The sequence below is a fragment of the Cupressus sempervirens genome, chromosome 6 (assembly GCF_028749045.1).
Source record: "Cupressus sempervirens isolate cs-2001-9-10 chromosome 6, ASM2874904v1, whole genome shotgun sequence".
NCBI classification, from domain to species: domain Eukaryota; kingdom Viridiplantae; phylum Streptophyta; class Pinopsida; order Cupressales; family Cupressaceae; genus Cupressus; species Cupressus sempervirens.
This window is the reverse complement of record NC_143123.1, coordinates 619249683-619270355: the sequence shown is the minus strand read 5'-3', so window position 1 is coordinate 619270355 and position 20673 is coordinate 619249683. Positions and strand designations below refer to the sequence as shown.

Here is a 20673-nt window from a genome sequence, read left to right as displayed (position 1 = left end):
ATTATATTATGATTACATTTTAGGACATCAATTAGGGCCACAAAAGAAATATTTAAGAGCTATCAACCAACAATGTTATACAACAATTAAGTTTACATGATGAAATTTAGGAGCTAGCATGGACATCAACCATTCCAAAAAAAGACGGTAACAAAAAATGGAGAATAATAGGAACAAGACAAAAGATAAAAAGTAGTAGTAGTAGGCGGAGAGGAAGTTGAAAAAGAAGGCAAACAAGGGATATATTCAACATTAAAGATGACAATTCACAATCAAACAAAAGAGAGGACTTGCAATCAAATTCTAGTCTATCAAATGGTTATATTTTGGGTAGAAGAAGGCAACTTCCAATCACCATGTCATTGGTTATCACTATGCATGAACCTCAAGGGCTCACGTTGCATACATCAACAATGGATATTAGAACAATTAAGAGACAAGGACTAACTTTTATAGCTATATCTAGAGTGAAATCATTCGATGGAATCCGTATTTGGCCTGCTTTTACTTTTGATGGATACTCTAAAATGCAAAATAATCCACAATATAATTCTATAAAAAAATAAAAATAAAAAAATTCCTAGATCATTTTGCACTACAAAATGTAATTATTTTGGCTGTATAGAACAATACAAATAGAAATGTTATATAAAAAAATTATTGTATTTAAACTTTTTGTTATAACCTAATAATAATGAATAACTTAAAGTACTGATAAAATTGTATAAGAAGAAATGATACATAAGTTGGGGTTAAGGAGACTCAAATAACCTTTGCCCTTATGGGATAAGTTGGTTTTAGGATGATCATAAGCAAAAGGCAGAGAAATATGTTGATTTAATTTAAATATAAGGCCATAGTGGGATGAGGTTTTGTGTGATGTGGTTAACATGAGTGCTTACCATGTTTTATTGTGAAAACCATAACAATATGATGTTGGTTTTATTCACTAATATTGAAGAAATGTTGTGTTTATCATAAAAGAGGAAGATATTTTACTCTAATTCCTTTCAAGGAAGAATGAAGAAAAGATAAGAACCTAAGTATAATATTTTTAGGATGATCATATGGTTGAAGGGAAAGAACAATGTTGAGTTAATTTAAACATTGGGCCATAATGGGATGAGGTTTTGTGTGATGTGGTTAACATGAGTGCTTTTCATGTTTTATTGTGAAGACCATGGCAATATGATGTTTTATTCATTACTATCAAAGGAATGTTGCGTTTATCATAAAGGATGGAAGAAAGTTTACTCTAATTCCTTGGAAGAACAAAGAAAAGATAGGAAATTGAGTATGATGAAGACTTTTACCTTAAGAGATTATACTCGAGCAAAACTCTGCCACCTATTGCACAATATACAAGATGCAAACCCAACACAACATGATTGGGGATTCTAATCACCTATACAGACATACACTTAAGTGTGCATGACAACAAAGAATATACACCTACAATTAACATTTGGATAGAAGCAATATTGGTCAATGGATCTCTTGTTAAGATCATGGATATCATTTATAAGTCAAGTTATAGGCCACTATAGGTGCTCACGTATGTTGTTGCCGCAAACAAGGAAGGTACTTTTATTTTTAATTGTAATAATTTATTAACTTACTTTATAATTCTAATTACAATCTATTAATATTATAATTTATTGAAAATATCATATTAATGTAAATGTGTTGAATTTAAAATTTTGATTTAATTAGGGTTATTAAGGTTGAGGTGTATTATTGAGAGATAGGAATAATATCATGGTTAAGGTTGCGCTGTAGGGTTTATAATTGTGATTATTTTCATGATTAGGGTAAGTTTATGTTAGTTTTATTCATTATTATTGAAGGAATATTGCGCTCATCATAAATGATGGAAGAAAGTTTACTCTAAATCCTTAGAAGGAAGAATTAAGAAAAGATAAGAACAAGAGTCTGATGAGAACTTTCACATTAAGAGATTGGACTTGAGCAAAATTTTGCCAACTACTGCATAACATACAAGATGCCAACAAAACACAACATGATTGGGGGATTCTAATGATACATACATAGACTTAGTGCGGAAGACAACAGAGAATTTGACATATCTGTGCATTTATTTTCTACTAACAAGGTAGTAAGGCTACATAGTAAAAAGAGGTTTAAATTAATGAATCGTTGAGTCATAATATGTACAATGATAACTTGTGTGAGAAAGGACAATAGTTATATGCATGATGAAAAACTAGAAAAATATGCACTCCTTTGGGCACAACGCATTATGCCTACAATGAACACTTGCATAGAAGTAGTCCACTTGTTAAAGGATCTTTTGTTAAGATCACTAATATCGTTTACAAATTAGGTTTTAGGCCACTAGAAGTACCCACATATGTTGTAGCATGTTTTGAGAATTATAATAGGTCATCATGGAATTTTAGAGAGAAGTCAAAGACAACTCTCAATCACTATGCCACGAGCAATTATTATACACCAATCTCAAGGGCTTACACTATGGAAAGAAATGGTCGATATTGGTGTCGTTGAGAGATAAGGTCTAACTCTTACATTGATATCGAGAGTGAAAACAGTAGAGAGGCTTTGTATTTGACCCACTTTCACCTTTGATAGATACTCCAACATAGACATTAATCCATATAGTTATATGGAAAAAAGAGGAAGCTCACCTAAATAATATTGTACTTCAAATAAAATACAAGTATTCTAAAGCATTAAAAATAGAAATATTCTATTAAATATTTTACAAGAACTAAAAACTTAATTGTAACCAAAAACATGGTAGAATTACTCAAGAACGTCATCAAAAATATACAAGACTATCAGCTTAACCCTTGCACCCTTTAAAGGTGCAAAGCACTAGTGTAAATATACATCCACAAATATATTTATTTACCTAATCTTCTAGGTTGAAAGAATATAAAAATACATTTTGAAGCTTGTCATACTATTTCATAGTAAATAAAGTAAAAATAATGCCTAATACATTTATTTATCCATCACAAGTGAGTTTTATGGCATACAACTCAAAATGTGAGACATTTAACAAAAATTAATTTAAAATTTATAAAACACTAAATTGGTTTTAAATTACTCCATCTTGCAAAAGCTTCTAACCTGTGCTATATCATATGCAATAATCTATTGTGCAAGATTTTGTTTGTTACAAGTATACCACCACCTCTTGGAATGATTATTCGTCTTCCATCACCATCTCTAGACAAAGCCAAACTGCTTCCATCCCAATTGGTTACCTGAATTGGTCACTGTTAGTTTTCCATGAAAACTGTAAGGAAATTGCATGCAGATTATGTGCGAGTATGCTTCTCTTTAAATTTGTGGAGAATATACAGACTAGAAACTAGCTGGTTATGCAAATATTTCTAATGAATGGATTGCAGAACTTACGGAAAAAGTTAGACAAGGCTACCACTATTGCCTATGGTACATTATTTAAATGATACAAAATAAAATCGATGGCATTTTACTAGAGTTGACTGAGGTTCTCCAATACTTATTATTATAAAATTACGTCATCCTCCTGAGAAATTCGAAAGGAAAATGGGTTGAATGGCAATAAGTTTGAAAAAAAAATCAGGTTTAATAAATGAGAGAGTTTTAAGACCTGTCCTAAATACACATAACATAGGTTTAACACTTAGCATGCTAAAATCAATATACCGTATATCATAACAATAGAGTAAACCCTGAATAATCACTAAACAAAAAGCAATAAAGATACATGGTTTTTAATCTAGAATAGAACTATGAAGAGTTGTGACCCTTGCACATTTGATATCCGTTTGGAGGGACACAATACTCCACCTACATGGAGGATTATTTATACCAGCAGATTGGCCGCTTCAAGGGCACCCGGGGCAAAACAAGAAAGCCAAATGATCAAGCAGAGATCTGATATGAAAAGAATATTCAGGTGTACAAGCGATTGGCATGAAACCTAGGTGTTTCAGCATCAAGGAAGACAAGAAGAAAATCAAGTCTCATGGGAAGTAAGCAGATTTGCAATTAGTAATTAATAATACACAGAAGAAAAGTACCATTTATATCTGCACAAGACTGATTAATAATGCATTTTTATTATGTCTGTTTAGCATAGAATAATAAATATTATCTATATCTGCTCATTGCTGATTAGGATATGCTGTTAATAACTGATTATCACATATATAGCATACATGCATAATATTGAACTCCCTATATGTACTGATTGATTCTTGACAGATCACAAGGAATGGTTATGGGGTCATCTTCTAGGCATGCTACATCACGGTATATGACTGCAGAGTCCCATGAGGCCAAAACAGTACAAAGGAGACTGTATTTTGGCTTGGGATGGATGACCTTCAAGGCACCCTATTGTGAATGCAAAAATGAGGAGCTACAAGTAGGGGAACAATGATGGAGTCATATTCTAGGAATTCCACCTCATGGTAAATAACTAGGGACTCACATGAGGCCAAAGGGTTCCAAAGGTTACTGCTGTTGGGCTTCAAGTAAGAAATAAGAAATTGTGACCCAGGGCGAAATTTGGGTATTCATAATTTGGGGACATTACAATCAACAGCTGCCATCATATAAAATATCATGAACAAAGATCTGACAGGTAAGCATTCCTAGAAGGCAGTGATTGGAGGCAGATTGTAGGACAATATACAAGTGTCAAGAAAGAGTGAACATCATGGTTTTATTCTACAAACTTTTGCCCACAACTGAATATTGTTAATTACTTTATAACTTGCATATGAAAATAAAACCAACAATGTTGAACAATAAATATAACCATACACAAAGAGAACTCATAACACCATTATTTATTAACTAGGAAAACCCTGGCCAAGGGATAACCCCAGTGGGGATGGTACCCACAAGATGATTCACTAAACAAAAGAATCCTATTGAGGATATTGACCCTATTAAGAGTCTGTAAAATACATAGTGTCTTGAGTCCTTGTTAGTGGACTAGGCCTTGTAAAAATCCTTTACCCTGTTAGGAGTTGGTGGATCAAATGTAATGTATGTAAGAAGAGCCCACTGCCCTAAATGCAATATACAATTAAGTTCTTCACAAAAATAGGTATACATACGATATTGTCTTACTGTTGTATCTCACACTTGCTTTGATCATACATCATATTTCGCATCACATAAGGCTCGCATATCATTTAAGCTTTCTTCTCAATCGTTCGCATTACATCATACACACACATTATCTGCGCAAGATATGATCTTTACTTATATCTCACAAACTAATAAATCTCTGCTCAATTGGCCTTAATGCTTTCACATGCTTGACCAAATATAAAAATGACTTTGGGTAAACATCTAGGATGTCGGCCCATCATGACTTAGTAATTATTTTGTTACCAAAATAATTCCTTAAGTCGTACAATCCAATTCTCTAATATGCTCTATTCTGTTATGCTAGATACTTGAACTTGTATCTTGACTGTAACTTGCATTGTACCATCCGTACAGGTCTGTGCACTGACATACATCATTACCACGTTGTCTTCTATCGATCCTTAACTGCGCATGTCCTAACTCGAACTAAGTTGTCTGTACATGTCGTATCTGTCTCTGTGCTGCTGCAATCTAACTTTTAGACAATTTTATAACTATGATTGCATAAATGAAGTACTAAATACATGTTGCCATAAATGACAATACTTTAGACATCTAACTAGCCATATTGCCAACAATCTCCCCCTCTGATGGCAACATTTGGGAAAATTGGCTTAGTCCCAAAATGATGTCATACAAAAACGAATACAAAAGGTGACTACACAAAATTGCCTTCAAAATAGAAAATATTTTATTCATGTTTTGACGGATCATTACATTCCTTATCACCCTTGCAATGGTACATAAGTAGACTCCCCCTTACATATACATACTTCTCTTTGCAAACATATACATGTATACTTTCTTTACTTGAACTTGTCCCTTATGCATATATAATTTTCCTTACTTATATTTCTCCCCCTTTGACATCAATGGCAAAGGTGTCAAAAACTGTATACAAAATTGTGTTTCCTCTTGTTGATCTACTTGTCATTCTAGATAAACAATCTGCAAAACTCAGTTGCAGTCTCGCAAGGTCCTTCCAATTTTCCTTGATTGTGTCAGATATATTGATGAGTGCGCAAAGTGCATATGGTGCCACTTCTGCGCTCAAGTCAGTATAGGCAAACTTGTCATAGGAGGCCTTAGTTGCAAGACACTCCTCTAATTGCCTCTATAAAATACTGATTTTAGGTGACAAAACTTCTCTAGAAGTAGAAAAATCTTTTGATTACCTTCTCCTTATCAATTTCAATGCCTCTGATAGCATTGTGAATCTTCTTGATTTCAGTTCCAACATTTTCAATGCTTGCCTCAGGTCACTGCAATTTGGTAGTGAGTGTTTGAAGCTCGCTTATTTGGCCTTTGATTTGACTATCAAAATCTGATAGGTAATTGTATGACATTGTGCACTGTCCATACAACTTATTACCTTCATCAATGCTCTTCCTCAATTCTTTGATGCACGTATCTAATGTCTTCAGATCATTTCTCAAATTTGTGCATACTGTATCAAATAGTGATGCACCATGCTTTGCTTCTGCTTGTACTGAAGCTATTTCAAACAAGGTTGTGAATTCTTCATCAAAAGATTTCACCAATTCTTTTGCCTTAGTCTGCAATTCTCGATTTGCAACAGTTGTGTGAATTGTCTTCTGCATCCTATCCAAGACTTTTATCAATGTTCTTTCCAAAGACTTCACTGATTTGTTCTTCTCAAGAAGTTTGCTCAGGGAGCACACTAATCCCTTTTGATCATCATCATCATCATCAGATATTGTTGCTGGAATAAGTGTAGCTGCTTTCACCTTTGCACTCTTCTTTTCTTCCTCTTGTTTGCTTTTCTCTTTTTCTTCTTCTCTTTTGATTTCTTCATCAGCTTTCTTTCTTTCTTCTTCTAGTATTTCTTTTTCCTTCTCAGCTTTCTTTATTTTCTCTTCCTCTTTCTTTAACTCTTTTTTTATTCTTCTTCCTTTCCTCTTCTTTCCTCTTCTCATCTTCTTCCCTCTTTCCCTATTTCTTCCTTTCCTCTTCCTCTAACATTTTCTTTTCTGCAATTTTCTTTGCTTTTGCATTATCTTCTTCATCTGAGCTTGAGTAGGCAATGATATTGCCAACAAGTTTGTTCTGTATTCAGTAGTAAATGGATTCTCTTTGACATCGATAGTTATGTGCATACTGTCCACTTGCATGGATTTAGTACCAATAACTATATGAGGAGGTGAAAGTGCTTGATGTGTCTCTTCAGCTTCTTCTTCACCATCAATAGGAGTACTAGCCTCCACATACACTGGACTTGGTGATTTTGGCTGTGCACTCTCCTTGGTAAGCTCAAGCATGGAAGTCATATATTTCATTATGGCTTCCTCTATTTCTTTCCTGACTTCTTCGTGGTTTCCTCCCATAAGAAGAACAGCTCTTCTTTCATTCCTTGGCAAGGGTTCAATGCCTTTCAAAACTTTGTCCAAATCCTCCTTTGTGTTTACTTCCCACAATTTATTACTCATGCTTTCACTTAGTTTGGTATCTTCTTCGACCACTCTTTTCCTCCTATTAAGTAATCTATTGTAGAGATCTTCTGGAATCTTATTTTGTATACTATCGAATCTCTTGTTCCTCAAAATCATATTCCTTACAATAGTGTTCTCTTCTATCCATATTGCTATACAAACTATAATATTTATTCGATTGTACAAAATTGTCATCAGTAATAATCTGCATATTTAGGTTTTCTACCTTTGGTTCCAAGCCTTCTTGTCGGTTGGTGTCCTACCTTCTTTAGCTGCTTGCTCAACTGGCTTGTCTTCAGCTTCATCATCAAATTCCTTAGAATCACTGATTTGCAATGTTTTTCTTCTTTTCTCGGGTCCACTGGTGGTTTGCCTGACCCTTTTCTTTGAAGGTGGTGTAGGTTCTTGTTTAACCTTTACTAATCTCTTTGACTTTCTCTACACAATAGGTGTATATCCTCTGACTATTTCTTTTGTTGATCATGTTGTACTCTAACTGGTTGCACTTGTGCAACTGGTAGATAAGGTGCAATAGGTGTCTGTACAATAGGTCCTACAACTGTTACACATTCAAATGGTATTGCAATAGTAATAGGTGTAGCTACTAACACCTCAAACTGCCCACTAGCTTTCATCACCATTGCTATCTCTTTGATTTCATTAAATTGTTCTCTTGACATACCGAGTTCCTTAAGATTGGATTCTATTTTCTCTTCCACATTCTTCTTAATCTCTTTGCTATGAAGTTCAAAATGAACTTCCCTCGTCTTTTCCTCACAAGTACCCATCTAGGACATTCAGTGTCCTCTGACTGCAAAACGATCCGTGCATAACCTTCAATGAGTTCTTCACTCATTTCATATCCTATGGGTTCAATGAATTTCACCCTAGGTTGAACTGCTTCGCCACATGTGGTATCAGTTTCAACTATGAAACATATCTCATATTTATACTTCTCCACCATAGAGGGAGGGATTTTGTATCTCAGTTACATCTCTGATTGAAAGTTCATCATTTTATCAATGTCATTGTCTCGGACATTCTCTAATTGGCCCTGTAACACTATGTAACCATCTTCATTGAACATTCATTATTGTTCCAACTCATCATACCGAGGAACTGCTTGGTTGCATAGAAGAATAGGTATTAACAAAGATTCAAATCTAAAGACTGCATTCTTAGTCTTCTTCAGCTTCACAATGTTGTCCAACAGTTGTGTTATGACTATCTCACACATGTTTACCTTCCTTTTCTCAACTGCCATAACATATGTTGCATGCATAAATCCTGCTAGCACTGAGTTAACTCTAGAACTGTGATTTAACTTGTAACCTACAATCATGTTCAGCATTATGATTCCAATATCCTGAATTAATCAACTCGCATGTTCTTGCCATCAAATTTAGTCTTAAGGTTTGCCTCAACAACCTTTCTCACATTCCTGCCGTTTACTGGATTACAGCCTTCATTACTCAAACTTGTGACCTTGTGAATTAGGTCATTGTCAATTGTGATTGGTACATCACCTACCCAAAACATCTCTTCATGAACTCTACTCAAAATAATCCTCGGTCCATTCATGATTATTGAATTCCATGTAGAACATATACTTAATCAAATTCAGCTCATTCAAGTATGCCTATTCAGACTTTAGGGTTAAGTCATCCTTACACATAACTCCTAAATCCTTATGGATGTCCTCATCTCCAATGTTCTCAAATTTATAGTGAATGTAGCTTCTAACGTCCTCTACGTGAAGTACATTTTGCAGGATTTGAGAAAACGCTCCTAACAGATCATCAATGAGAGAAACAAATGGGTGTTTCTTGAACTTGTATCTGGATCTATCACTTACATCACATATTGACTGGCCTACCATGCTGCTTACAGAATATACTGGAAATTCCAACAAAAGCTTCGTAAAATACCTTTAATGTCACATTCAGGGCTTTTTCAACTTCTCCTTCAAACACCTTTCTTTGCACTTGACTTCGCTATCAAATTGCTCACTAATTGCTCCAAACTCTTCGCACGATCAAATGGTACTCACAATATTGCTCGCAATCCTTAAATCACTTCAAATCTTACTCCACATTAAATGCGCATCTACTAAAACTTCAAAAGTTGTTATTGATTAACAGTGAACTTGTTTTCTTTCGTATGGCTTACTACAATCACACAAATGCTTGCACACTTGACCATAGCTTCCTCTCTATGTCCTCTACCTTCTACTGACTGCATGACTTCTAATTCACAATCTCTCATCAGTTCTAATTGACTGATGCTCTGCCTATTTTAAGAATGCTTAATTCAGATAGGATGAGTCACAAACAATTTCTGACTTCAATTTCTCATCAAGTGCATCAAAATATTGTTCTTCCAAAACTATGTAAGAACTTTCTGGATCCTTAGCTTTCACAAATACTTCTTTAAATTCATCAACATGCTCTTTTACTACTTCTTTATGACTATTATCATTGTTGTTATCATTCCTTTTACCATTCTTGTTATTGTTCCTTCTATAATTGGGATTCCCATTGAAGTTCCTTCTGTCCATTCTATAGAATCTTGTTGTGTGTCCAAAGTTAGTACATTACTAACATACAGGTGCATTTCTTCTCTGATTAGTTCCATTCTAATTTTCAAGTGCTCTGCAATTCCTTGCAATATGTCCAAGATTATTACATTTGTAACATACAACATGTTTTCTTTCGCTATTAGGTTTTCCTCCATCATTAGATCTGCTTTCTGATCTTCCTCTTTCATTACCTGTGAGGTTAGTATTCCTAAACATTCTACTATTTGCATTATTACTATCAAACTTAGGTTTCTTACAATCTACTGCTTCATGTCCAAAACCATGACAAATAACAATAGAAATTAGTAATAGGTTTAATCTCTTTTCATATCACCAACTTCATTGCATATGAAACATCTACCTCTAAACTCATGTCTAACTTCCTTGGATGGTTTATCTTGCTTAGGTTGATAAACTTGCTATGTTTCCTTTGGTTTATCATGTTTTATAGATAAATCAACAAATTCCTTAGATACTTCTGATTCAATCTACTTAGATCACTTTATTTAGGGGATTCAACAAATGGATTTGGTTCTTTCCTAATTTAAGCTTTCTTTGCTGACTTTTCTCTAATAAGATATCCAAGACTTATCTTGTCATATGAAGATCTCTAGTGAAATATTTGTTCATCAATTTTCCCGTTACTAGAATAAAGTTTTTCTAATTGTTGTTTAGATTGTGTCAATTCTCCTTTCACAATGGTATTCTACTTTTCTCTTTTTGCATGCTCAATCTTGATAGAATCTAATTCAGGTGTTACTTGACTCAACTGGGATCTAAGGTCTACATTCTCAAATTTAAGATCAAATTCAATCTTACTGTCATCTTTCTTAAGACTCAACTTCAGTTCAATGATCTTCAACTCATGTTTCAAAATCTCATTTCCTTTCTTTAGAATTTCTACTTCATCACTATCACTAATTTCTTCATTTGGTTCCTTCTTAGATTTCAAATCATCTATCTTATCCTTCAGTTTACCAATGTAGACTTTTGCATCCCCATACCTATCTTTCAGGTTGTCTCTTTCTTTTGCAAGGAGGTCGATTTGCTCGAGAGCTTCTTCAAGATTTCTCTTTAATCGTTCCATATCCATAGGGATCTTACTCAAGTTGTTAAGCCTCTTCTGAGTAACTGTGCTCTGATACAAATTGTTAGAAATAGATAATACTGAGAAGGGGGGGTGAATCAGTATTCTACAAACTTTTGCCCACAACTAAATATTGTTAATTACTTTATAACTTGCATATGAAAGTAAACCAACAATGTTGAACAGTAACTATAACCATACACAAAGATAACTCATAACACCATTATTTGTTAATTAGGGAAACCATGGCCAAGGGAAAACCCCAATGGGGATGGTACCCACAAGATGATTCACTAAACAAAATAATCTTGTCAAGGATATTGACCCTGTTGGACTCTATGAAATACATAGTATCTTTAGTCCTTATTAGAGGACTAGGCCCTTTAAAAAGCCTCAACCCTGTTATGAGTTGGTGGATCAAATACAATGTATTCAAGAAGAGCCCACTACCCTAACATGCAATATACAATTAAGTTCTTCACAAGAATAGGTATACATACAATATTGGCTTACTGTTGTATCTCACACTTGCCTTGATCATACATCAAATTTCGCATCACATAAGGCTTGCATATTATTTAAGCTTTCTTCTCAATCGTTCGCATCACATCATACACACACATTATCTATGCAAGATATGATCCTTAGTTATATCTCGCAAACTAATAAATCTCTGCTCAGTAGGCCTTAATGCTTTCACACGCTTGACCAAATATAAAAATGACATTGGGTAAACATCTAGGATGTTGGCCCATCATGACTTAGTAATTATTTTGTTACCAAAACAATTCCTTAAGTCGTACAATCCAATTCTCTAATATGCTCTATTTTGTTCTGTTAGATACTTGAACTGGTATCTTGACTGTAACTTGCGTCGTACCGTACGTACAGGTCTGGGCCCTGACATACGTAATCACTGCGTTGTCATCTATCGATCCTTGACTGTGCACATCCTAACTCAAACTCAGTTGTTCGTACATGCCGTATCTGTCTCTGTACTTCTGCAATCTGTCTAACACTTGGACAACTTTCTAACTGTGATTGCATAAATGAAATACTAAACACGTTGCCATAAATGAAAATACTTCAGACATCTAACTAGCCATATTGCCAACACAAACAAGAAAGCAAAGGACCCATGAAGGAAGACTAAAGGTCCTTCCTTAGCAGGAAAAAGTCCAGCACCAAAGGATAAGGTCCAAGGCAAACGCAACGCAAACGCAAGAGATGCCCCCATTTTTTCATCAAAATCCAAAGGAACGATGAAATATCAATATGATAAAGAGTTGGCTCATGCAACTCCATCATTAGTTGCATCTATTGTTGACAATGTAATGGACACAATGATCGGTCACGTGGACATGGCTGATTTTCTACAAAGAGTTGAAGCTCCTATGGCCACGAGATGAAGTGCATCAAAAGAAGTAACATTCACTTGGTGTCCACATTTCCTATGGCAGCCATGGAACCTGATTTTGGTCTTGGATGTGCACGGTGTTTTAATGCAAAATCAAAGACTATCAAGGACGCTAACAGCAAGGTTGTCATTAGACTTGATCCAGAGGTCATTGAGCAAATCTTTAAAGTACCACATAAAGCACGGTGTGCAGATCTAACCAAAGAATCATCTTTGGCATGTTGGAATGAGCAGAAAGGTGATTATCAGAAGTATGTCAACCAGTACTGGTTAGACAATAAAAGAAACATCTTCTAAAGATGGCCAAAGACTGTTCATCGATCTAACTTCAAACAAGAGTACAAGGATCTCATCATCCTTCTCAGTAGAATTTGCGGTCTCAAAGATTCTACTGATTTCGACCCATGGATGTTCAAGTTCATCTTTCAAATCATGGAAAACAAAAAACACATCTTTTGGGGAGAGCTGATTAGCACTACACTTTGCTAGTGAATACTCAACGTGGGAACTTCGGCACCCTTCTACATGAAGTCCTATCTTGTCTACATTGTTGCTGTCATGGGATCTTTCTCTGGTCTCTCAACCAAGGGAGATCGTCTTCAAATTCCTGTTTGGTATTACTATGACCAAATCACTCTGACAAATAGTAAATTTCATTACAGAAGAGTCCAAGATGCCTTCTTTGGGCATTTTCGTTGCTTGTTCGATAGACAGTTATCCGTCAAGAGGGTACTTGATGCAGCATGGGAAAAGATCAAATCATCTTGATGGAGCTAGCTAGACAACTCATGGACATGCAAAGTGATCAGCATGCTATGCATAGGCCTAGTTTCGGTATTACCTCGGCCAAACCCTTGGCAATTGGCAACTATTCAATCAATTATGTGCCCAAAGCAAAGAACATGGAAGCAGAGTTGTAGTTGATCACCTTGAAAAAGTTCAAGGCCCAATTTGACTTTGATTGCCGAGAGATAAGATAAGATAAGATAAGATAATGATATTAATGTCCAACAAAAGACCAAAAAGAGGTCTATGGGACTGAAAGATTACAACAAAGTAGGGCTGAAGCCAGCAAGAGCACACAAAGGTGTCCGAAGAAAAGCAACAACAACAAACAAATACAAGCAACAGAAAGCACTAGGAGTCTTTCTTGGGTGAGAAGAAATCAGTCACAAAATGATACACGTGTCCATGCGTAGAGGTACTACACTGTCTCCGACCTGTCCCAGAAGAGTGTCGCTGGTGCCTATAAGCAAAACGGGATCTGACACATCTAGAAAGATCACTAGGCCGAACAGAGCTAGAGGGCCTTTTCACACCACGCAAGGGGAATAAAGGTGTAAAAAAGGCAGTAATGAGCTGAGCAGATGAGTGTCGGTGTGGAAGTAGAGTCCGAATCATGTTATCCCGAAGCATAGTGGCCTCACGCAAATATAGTGCAAGGCATCTCTGATCATAATAGCTGAAGAAATCATAGAGAGAGAGAAGCACTCTCTGAACAAACAAAAGAACCTCCCTCTGATCTCATAATAAATAGGGCATCGAAAAAGAAAGTGAGCCTCATCCTCCACCTCCCCTAAAGAACAGAACAAACAAGTCCACTCCTCCCTGTCAATATGATGATCCAACTGAGCCCGAAGACGGTGGGAACCAACTCTGAAAGAACCTAAAGAGATCCACAGGGCATGAGACGAACGTCGTGAAAGATAGCTAGGTCGGGCAATAATCCCATCTGAGATCTCCAAAAAGTGTGTCGCATAAAACAACATCCATGGGCGTAATCCACCAGGAGGGTTAACCCAGGTAGCAGTAATGTAACATCTATAAATATCAAGACAAACATGCTCATTCAACTCCTACCGAGAAGGGAGAAGATGAGCAAGGGCATCCAAAGAAAACTGAAAAGGGGGGAGACAATCAATATCAATCCCAATCGAACTCAGCAAAGAAGAGACTTGTGCATACCAACATCGCGCACAAGCACCAGACTCAGCAGCCGCCATGGAAACCAAAGAGCAATAAGCTAAATAGGAGTAATGATCACGGTCTCCAACCATATCAGCAAACCCACAAAGGCGATGAAGAAACCAAACTAAGTCAAAAATGGCCGCAAGTCTAAAAGGATGAGCCCCGAACTCAGCAAGAATGATAACATGAGGAGTAGATCTATGACATCTGATAATGCGCCGCAAGAACAAAGTTTGGACCCGCTCAATCGAGGCCCAATCAGAGCTAAGGAGAGGACCCCAAACCACAGAACCATAAAGAACAATCGGTCGAACAAGAGAATCAAGGAGAGATAGCTTAGACGAGGTATCCTGAAAATGATGTCTGAAGCACTGTTTCTCAAGAAAAACAAGACAACCCATGCCCTTATTCACTCTGGGCTGAATAGCAGGTCTCATGCTAAAACGCGGTCCAGAAAACATAACACCTAGATACAAATAGGATGAAGTAATCTCAATCTCCTGGGCCCAAAATGTGAAGTGAAGATGAGAGGTCTTTAAACAATTAAAGACCATGATCCGAGTCTTACCCAAGTTAACCACCAGCTGTCTCTGATCACAAAATAAAGCCAATCTATCAAGAAGTCTCTGTAATCTGTTAGGAGAGGAAGCAAGGAGAACAGTATCATCCGCAAAGAGAAGGATCGAGATCAGAACCTGATGAAGATAACAACCATCACCTGGGAGTGAAGACTCCAAGAGGAAGTCCTCCAGCTCATCAATATATAACCCAAATTAAGTAGGAGAGAGAGGACAACCCTGCTTAACCCCAATAGTACAATGGATCGGATCTGAGAAGCCAACAGGAGTCCGAAATCTGCCGACCACAGTCTCATATAATCTCATAATAGCAATACGTAGCATCTCGGAAATACCGGTCTCCCTAAGTCTCTCAAACAGAGCCACCCTAGGAACAGAATCAAAAGCTTTGCGAAAATCAACAAAGCAACAGTATACCTTTTCCGATTTGTGTCTAGCCTCCTCAATAATAGCTCGTAGCGTGAAGATGTGGTCCGTAGTCTGATAGTCCGTCCGAAAGTCCGCCTGTCCTCTAGCCCTACAACCAATCCTGTCGAGTTGCGCTAATAGCATAGTATTAAGAGCAGTAGCATACAGTTTGGCAAAAGTGTGCCCAATCATGATGGTTCTGTAGTTCCTCGGATTAGAGACAGGCCTAGTCTTGTGAATGGGATGAATCAAGTGCCTAGACCAGGAAGCCGGAAAACCAGTGTGAATCACTCTATTAAAAAGAATAGAGAGATAGGGACCCAGAACTGAGGCACCGAACTTGAAAAGCTCAGCCTGAAAACCTTCCTCATCAGCAACTCTACTACATTTCATGGATCTGATAGCCTCATAAATGTGGGAAGGGGTGAAAAGGCAAACGAAAGGAGGCGATGGGGGGTGAATGGAAAGCTGCCCAGGAATATCATAAAGAGCCATGGTATGCAACGCAAGGGAGTGAAAGTCAAGGGTGGAAGGCGGACGGGGATGACGGGGGAAAAGAGTACGCCAAAAGAGCTGGGGATTGCTAACCAGTGTGCAACAAAGTGACTTACACTTTGAGGCAGTGAAGTTACGCTTCTTACTCCGAAGCAAGCAGAGATAAGACGAGCGAATACTGGCCAAGTCAGTGGAGTGAGCCTCAAAAGCAAAGTGCATAGCACGATGAAAGGATTTGCAATCTGAATCAAACCACTGGTTCATGGGGCAAGTATTACGACGCTTGCTACAAAGGAGCAAGGGAGGGCAGTGAGGGATGGAAAGGGTGGCAAACTTAAGAATAGCCGATGCGAGTAAGTCAAACATGGGGGTGGCCTCGAACGAGTCAGAGAACCCTGAAAGGCTGAGGAGTTTGGAAAGATGAGTGGAGAAGAGCTCATAGTCACCATCAATGAAATGGAAGCGAATGGGCAAGTGAGCGGTAATAGAAGAATGATGAGGTGACATGAGTGAGGGCACAAAAAAAGGGGAGAGGCTACTATGAATGCTGAGGAGAGAGTGATCCGCAAGAGGAAGGCGCAAGATGGTGAAACTGCGAAAACACGGGATGGAGGGATAGGCAAGAACATAATCCACGACACTAGCACCACCACCATGAGGCCAACAAGTGAAGATCTCAGAACCAGGGAAGCAAGAGAGGCCATTCAGGATCACCAAACCAGAAGACTCACAAAACCGCAACAAATGTCTACCATACACGGATAACGGCCCAAGAGCATCCTCAGAAAGTCTATGAAGCCCTAAAGAAGTAGGATCAATCTCGGTGGAGCACAAGGGGTTACAGCGACGATCATAAAGTGGAGTCTGTAGTGCTTTGGTTCTCGCATTGAAATCCCCAAGAATAATAATGTCCCCTAAAGCAGTAAACTGAGAGATAGTCTCGCAAAGATCAATAAAAGGATCGTCGTCATCGGTACCATGAATAGCATAGTGAGATACAGCCGGTGGAAAGTAGCAAGCAGCCAAGTAGATATCCCTCTGATGATAACACTTACGATCAATACAGACCCACATAAATCTCACAAACAAATCTGAGTGTACGATAGAGGTGCTACTGAAAATATCATCCTTAATCAAACAGGCCACACCCCCTGAACCCCGCACACCAATCGAAACGCGAACCTCCTCCCTAAAAAGGGATAACCACTGAAAACCTGTGACACCTAGGAAAGGACGCACAGGACTCTCGTGAGTCTTTGATATGACAAGAATATCGGCGGAGCCCACAACATCAAGAAGAAGACTAGGTAAGGACCATAAAGATCCACTACCATTCCAGCAGTTAACAAGAAGGGAGCAAGTGGGGGCCTCCCTCTTGTCCGACTGCTGGTGGGACCGTCATTTGCCTTGGGGGCCTGCCTCTTTTCCCAACCACTTGGGGGGGAATCTCTAATGACAGCTCTCAGATTTCTGATAACAGCCCATTTACCATCCTGCCTAGCTTTAGCAACAATACCACGAGCATGTTTGAGCTTTGCAACCTGGGACTTCATGAGATCTTCATCCAAGAAGATCTTCAAAGGAAGGGAAAACAACTTCCTCTTAGCACGGAGAGCCTGAAGCCTGTCTGCAAGTGAAAAGAATCTGATAAAAAGGACCTCCCCCTGTCCAAACCAGCACCTATCCAACGTAATCTCGGTAAGACCAAGTTGATCACAGAGGAAAGAGCGTCCCGCTGCGAGAGGATCATGGGTAGAGGGGAGTCCACGAACCCATAGATTGAGCTCACAGACCCGCCTCACATGAGATCAATTCTCAAATGAAAAGAGCTTACACTCACGTAAATCGCATCAAGGACATCTAGATTGATATGAGAACAGAGCTTGACGTAATGAAGATGGACTACTGCAGATTTAACCCTGTAGCAGATAATCGATCTCAACATGTTGGAGATTACTTCAGATTTCCAAGTTGAAGATGACAGCGACATCCTTGATCTAGAGTTTCATCAAGCCGGCTTTGATAAGAAATGCCCTTTTCCTATTCAATGGCAACAAAAGGAAGGTACATCTATCATGGATGGATTTCAATCCATCTTGGTAAACACTAACAAATGGCTGAAAAGTAAAGGCCTTAAAAGAGTTAATCGTAAGATGGGCTTAGATTGTGGAAGTTTTGGCCCTCCTGGTAGGAAGTCACAACTAGAGATTACAGAGAAAGATGGTGCCTCATCTTTTGATGCTAAGGGTTCTCACAAATTTAAATTGAAGAGTATAAAAGGCTCTAAGTCTTCTCAGATCTCTGAACAAGTTCAAGAATCAAAGGAAGAATCAGAAAAACTAGAAGACAGAATCGGATAAAGAAGATACAAATGAAGAAGGGGAAGTCATGATCATATCTCCCCCAAAGCCTGCACAAACTCGTGCACCGTCTATACATGAAGCACCTTTTCTAGATGAGGTAGATGACGATGTGGATTCATTCTCCATGGTTTTCACTCCTTCTATTCCAATCTCAAAAGTTAATACAATGGCCCTTCTTATTTCTTCCGTTGCTCCTCTCATTCCCGTAAATGAACAATATGAGCATTTGGCAAATGTGTTTGAGGATTTTCCAACTCTCACAACTGGTCAAGTTTCCCAACTTGATACCTCCTTGACGGGTTTTGAGCTTTTCATGACAGAGTCATCTCAGCATGTTCCTATGCCTTCAGCTGTACAGACTAAATCTTGCTCAGTCATAATGGAAATACAATTTGGATCAATGCCAATGGTCTCCACTGTACTTGCTTCTGTGGATGAAGGTTTCAGTTTTCCTGCATGGTTGTGCAGAATAACAACAGAGAGAAAAAAAGTGGTTCTACCACCGAATAATCTCCCTATTAAGAAGAACAAATCCAAATTTTTGAAAGATAAGATTGTTTCAAGAATTTTGGTTGATTCAGATAAAACCAAATTTGTTGAAGTTGTTGAACCCTTGGTGGACAAACCTGTGGAAGAACTTATTCGTTCTTATTACAAGTTTACTAATGTTGAAATCGGGAAACAATCACGTCTGAGTTGTTTACAGGATGCTCAAGATGCATTGGCTAATGTATCGAAGAGCAATCATGAGCTATGGGAGAAGAAAAATCAACTGAAACAAGAGGTTTCTCTCCTGAACAAGGTCATTCGGCAACAATCTTCTCAAAGTGTTGTTGCTATGTCTTAGACATCCAAGGAGAGAAAGTTGATTGAAGCCGCCAAGTCTCAGATAGGGGAAATCATCTCTAAAGGAATTTGAGCTATCACGAAGACATTTGCAGCTCTTAGGCGCATCAAAGAGATGAATGAAATGGAGTGAAACTTGATCTCTTCTTTGACTTGAGAAGCGGATAATTTGAAGGAAATGGGATGAAATGGTAAGATTTGACCTAGATGTCTTAGTCTCATGTGACATTCTTCCGTCATGTGAAATGTTCTTCAGATTTCAAGAACTTATTGGCTACAAAGAAGAAACATTGAGGAAGTTGATTATAAAGTTGCAGGCAGCCCTTGGAGATTGTCAAGTAGTTGAAAGGGATGTTACTTGTGCTTTGGAACAGATGGGATGCCATGTTATTGATGAATCCGATAATCTCATTGCAGTTGAAAGGGTAAGCTCAGAATATACAATCAGGATCAATGGTGATGTAGATTCTAAAGACTTTGGTTCGCACACAATGAACAAATTTGTCTTGTGTAAATCCTCGACAAAACACTTGTTAGATTCTATGGCAACAAATTCCAAAGTTATACAATCGGCATATGTAGATGCAATGAGGATCGAAGCCATATGAAAGACCATGGAAATTGCTAATCTTTCCACAGTGTGTGATATCATAGTCAAATTCAAGGCACTGAGAAACAATCTTTTAGATTGTTGTTTTTTGTTTTTATTTCATGTTTGTAGGTTTAAGAGGATGCATTACATGAAAAGGTGTAATTACATGTAATGTGAGGTACATGTATGTCAAAAGGTGTAATGCGAGTTACATGTTCAGTTGTATGTAACCCAATAATTTCTCATTTAGTTAGACTAGGTCAAAGTTGGTTGAGTTGCTCCCACTTTTTCCTCCACCTTTTTCTCAACTCCTGTGCCTATATAAAGGAGTATCCCCTCATTGTAAAATCATCATTATCTTTATGCAAGAGAGCTCTGGAGAAATTGTGCCAACAAAACTTTGTTTGTGTAGCATTATTTTGAGAGAAAGTGAATACAAAGGAGCATTTGAGACTTAAATTTGATTAAGTGAGATTATTACTTGTGTGAGTTACAAGCTTTGTCTATAATTCATCTAAGTTATCTTTGATTCATGTTATCTTTGTTTTGGGTAATTGTATCTTGTGAATTGAATTTAAAAGAATTAAGAAGCAATTGGAGCCAAAGCTTTGACTAGGAGCAATTGTGGAAATATATAGCTAGAAGCTTTGTCTATAGCTTATACTTCTTTCTTAATTCGCAAAATAGTTGACTTATTTTTACTTTTAGGAGTCTTTGTGCCCTAATTGTAAAGTTTTTCCATATAGAAATAC

The 20673-nt window shown here is 37.5% G+C and overlaps 1 protein-coding gene across 1 annotated transcript in view; it reads right to left on the bottom strand.

The window, feature by feature from the left end:
- Window positions 1-2959: 2959 nt before the first annotated feature.
- LOC149553767 (Inositol monophosphatase family protein) overlaps window positions 2960-20673 on the bottom strand; it is a 60407-nt gene continuing 42693 nt past the window's right edge. Inside the window, exon 9 of the mRNA XM_089789125.1 lies at window positions 2960-3251. Coding sequence (XP_089645251.1) covers window positions 3120-3251 — 132 coding nt within the window. The 3' untranslated portion in view covers window positions 2960-3119. The remainder of the gene's footprint in view (window positions 3252-20673) is intronic.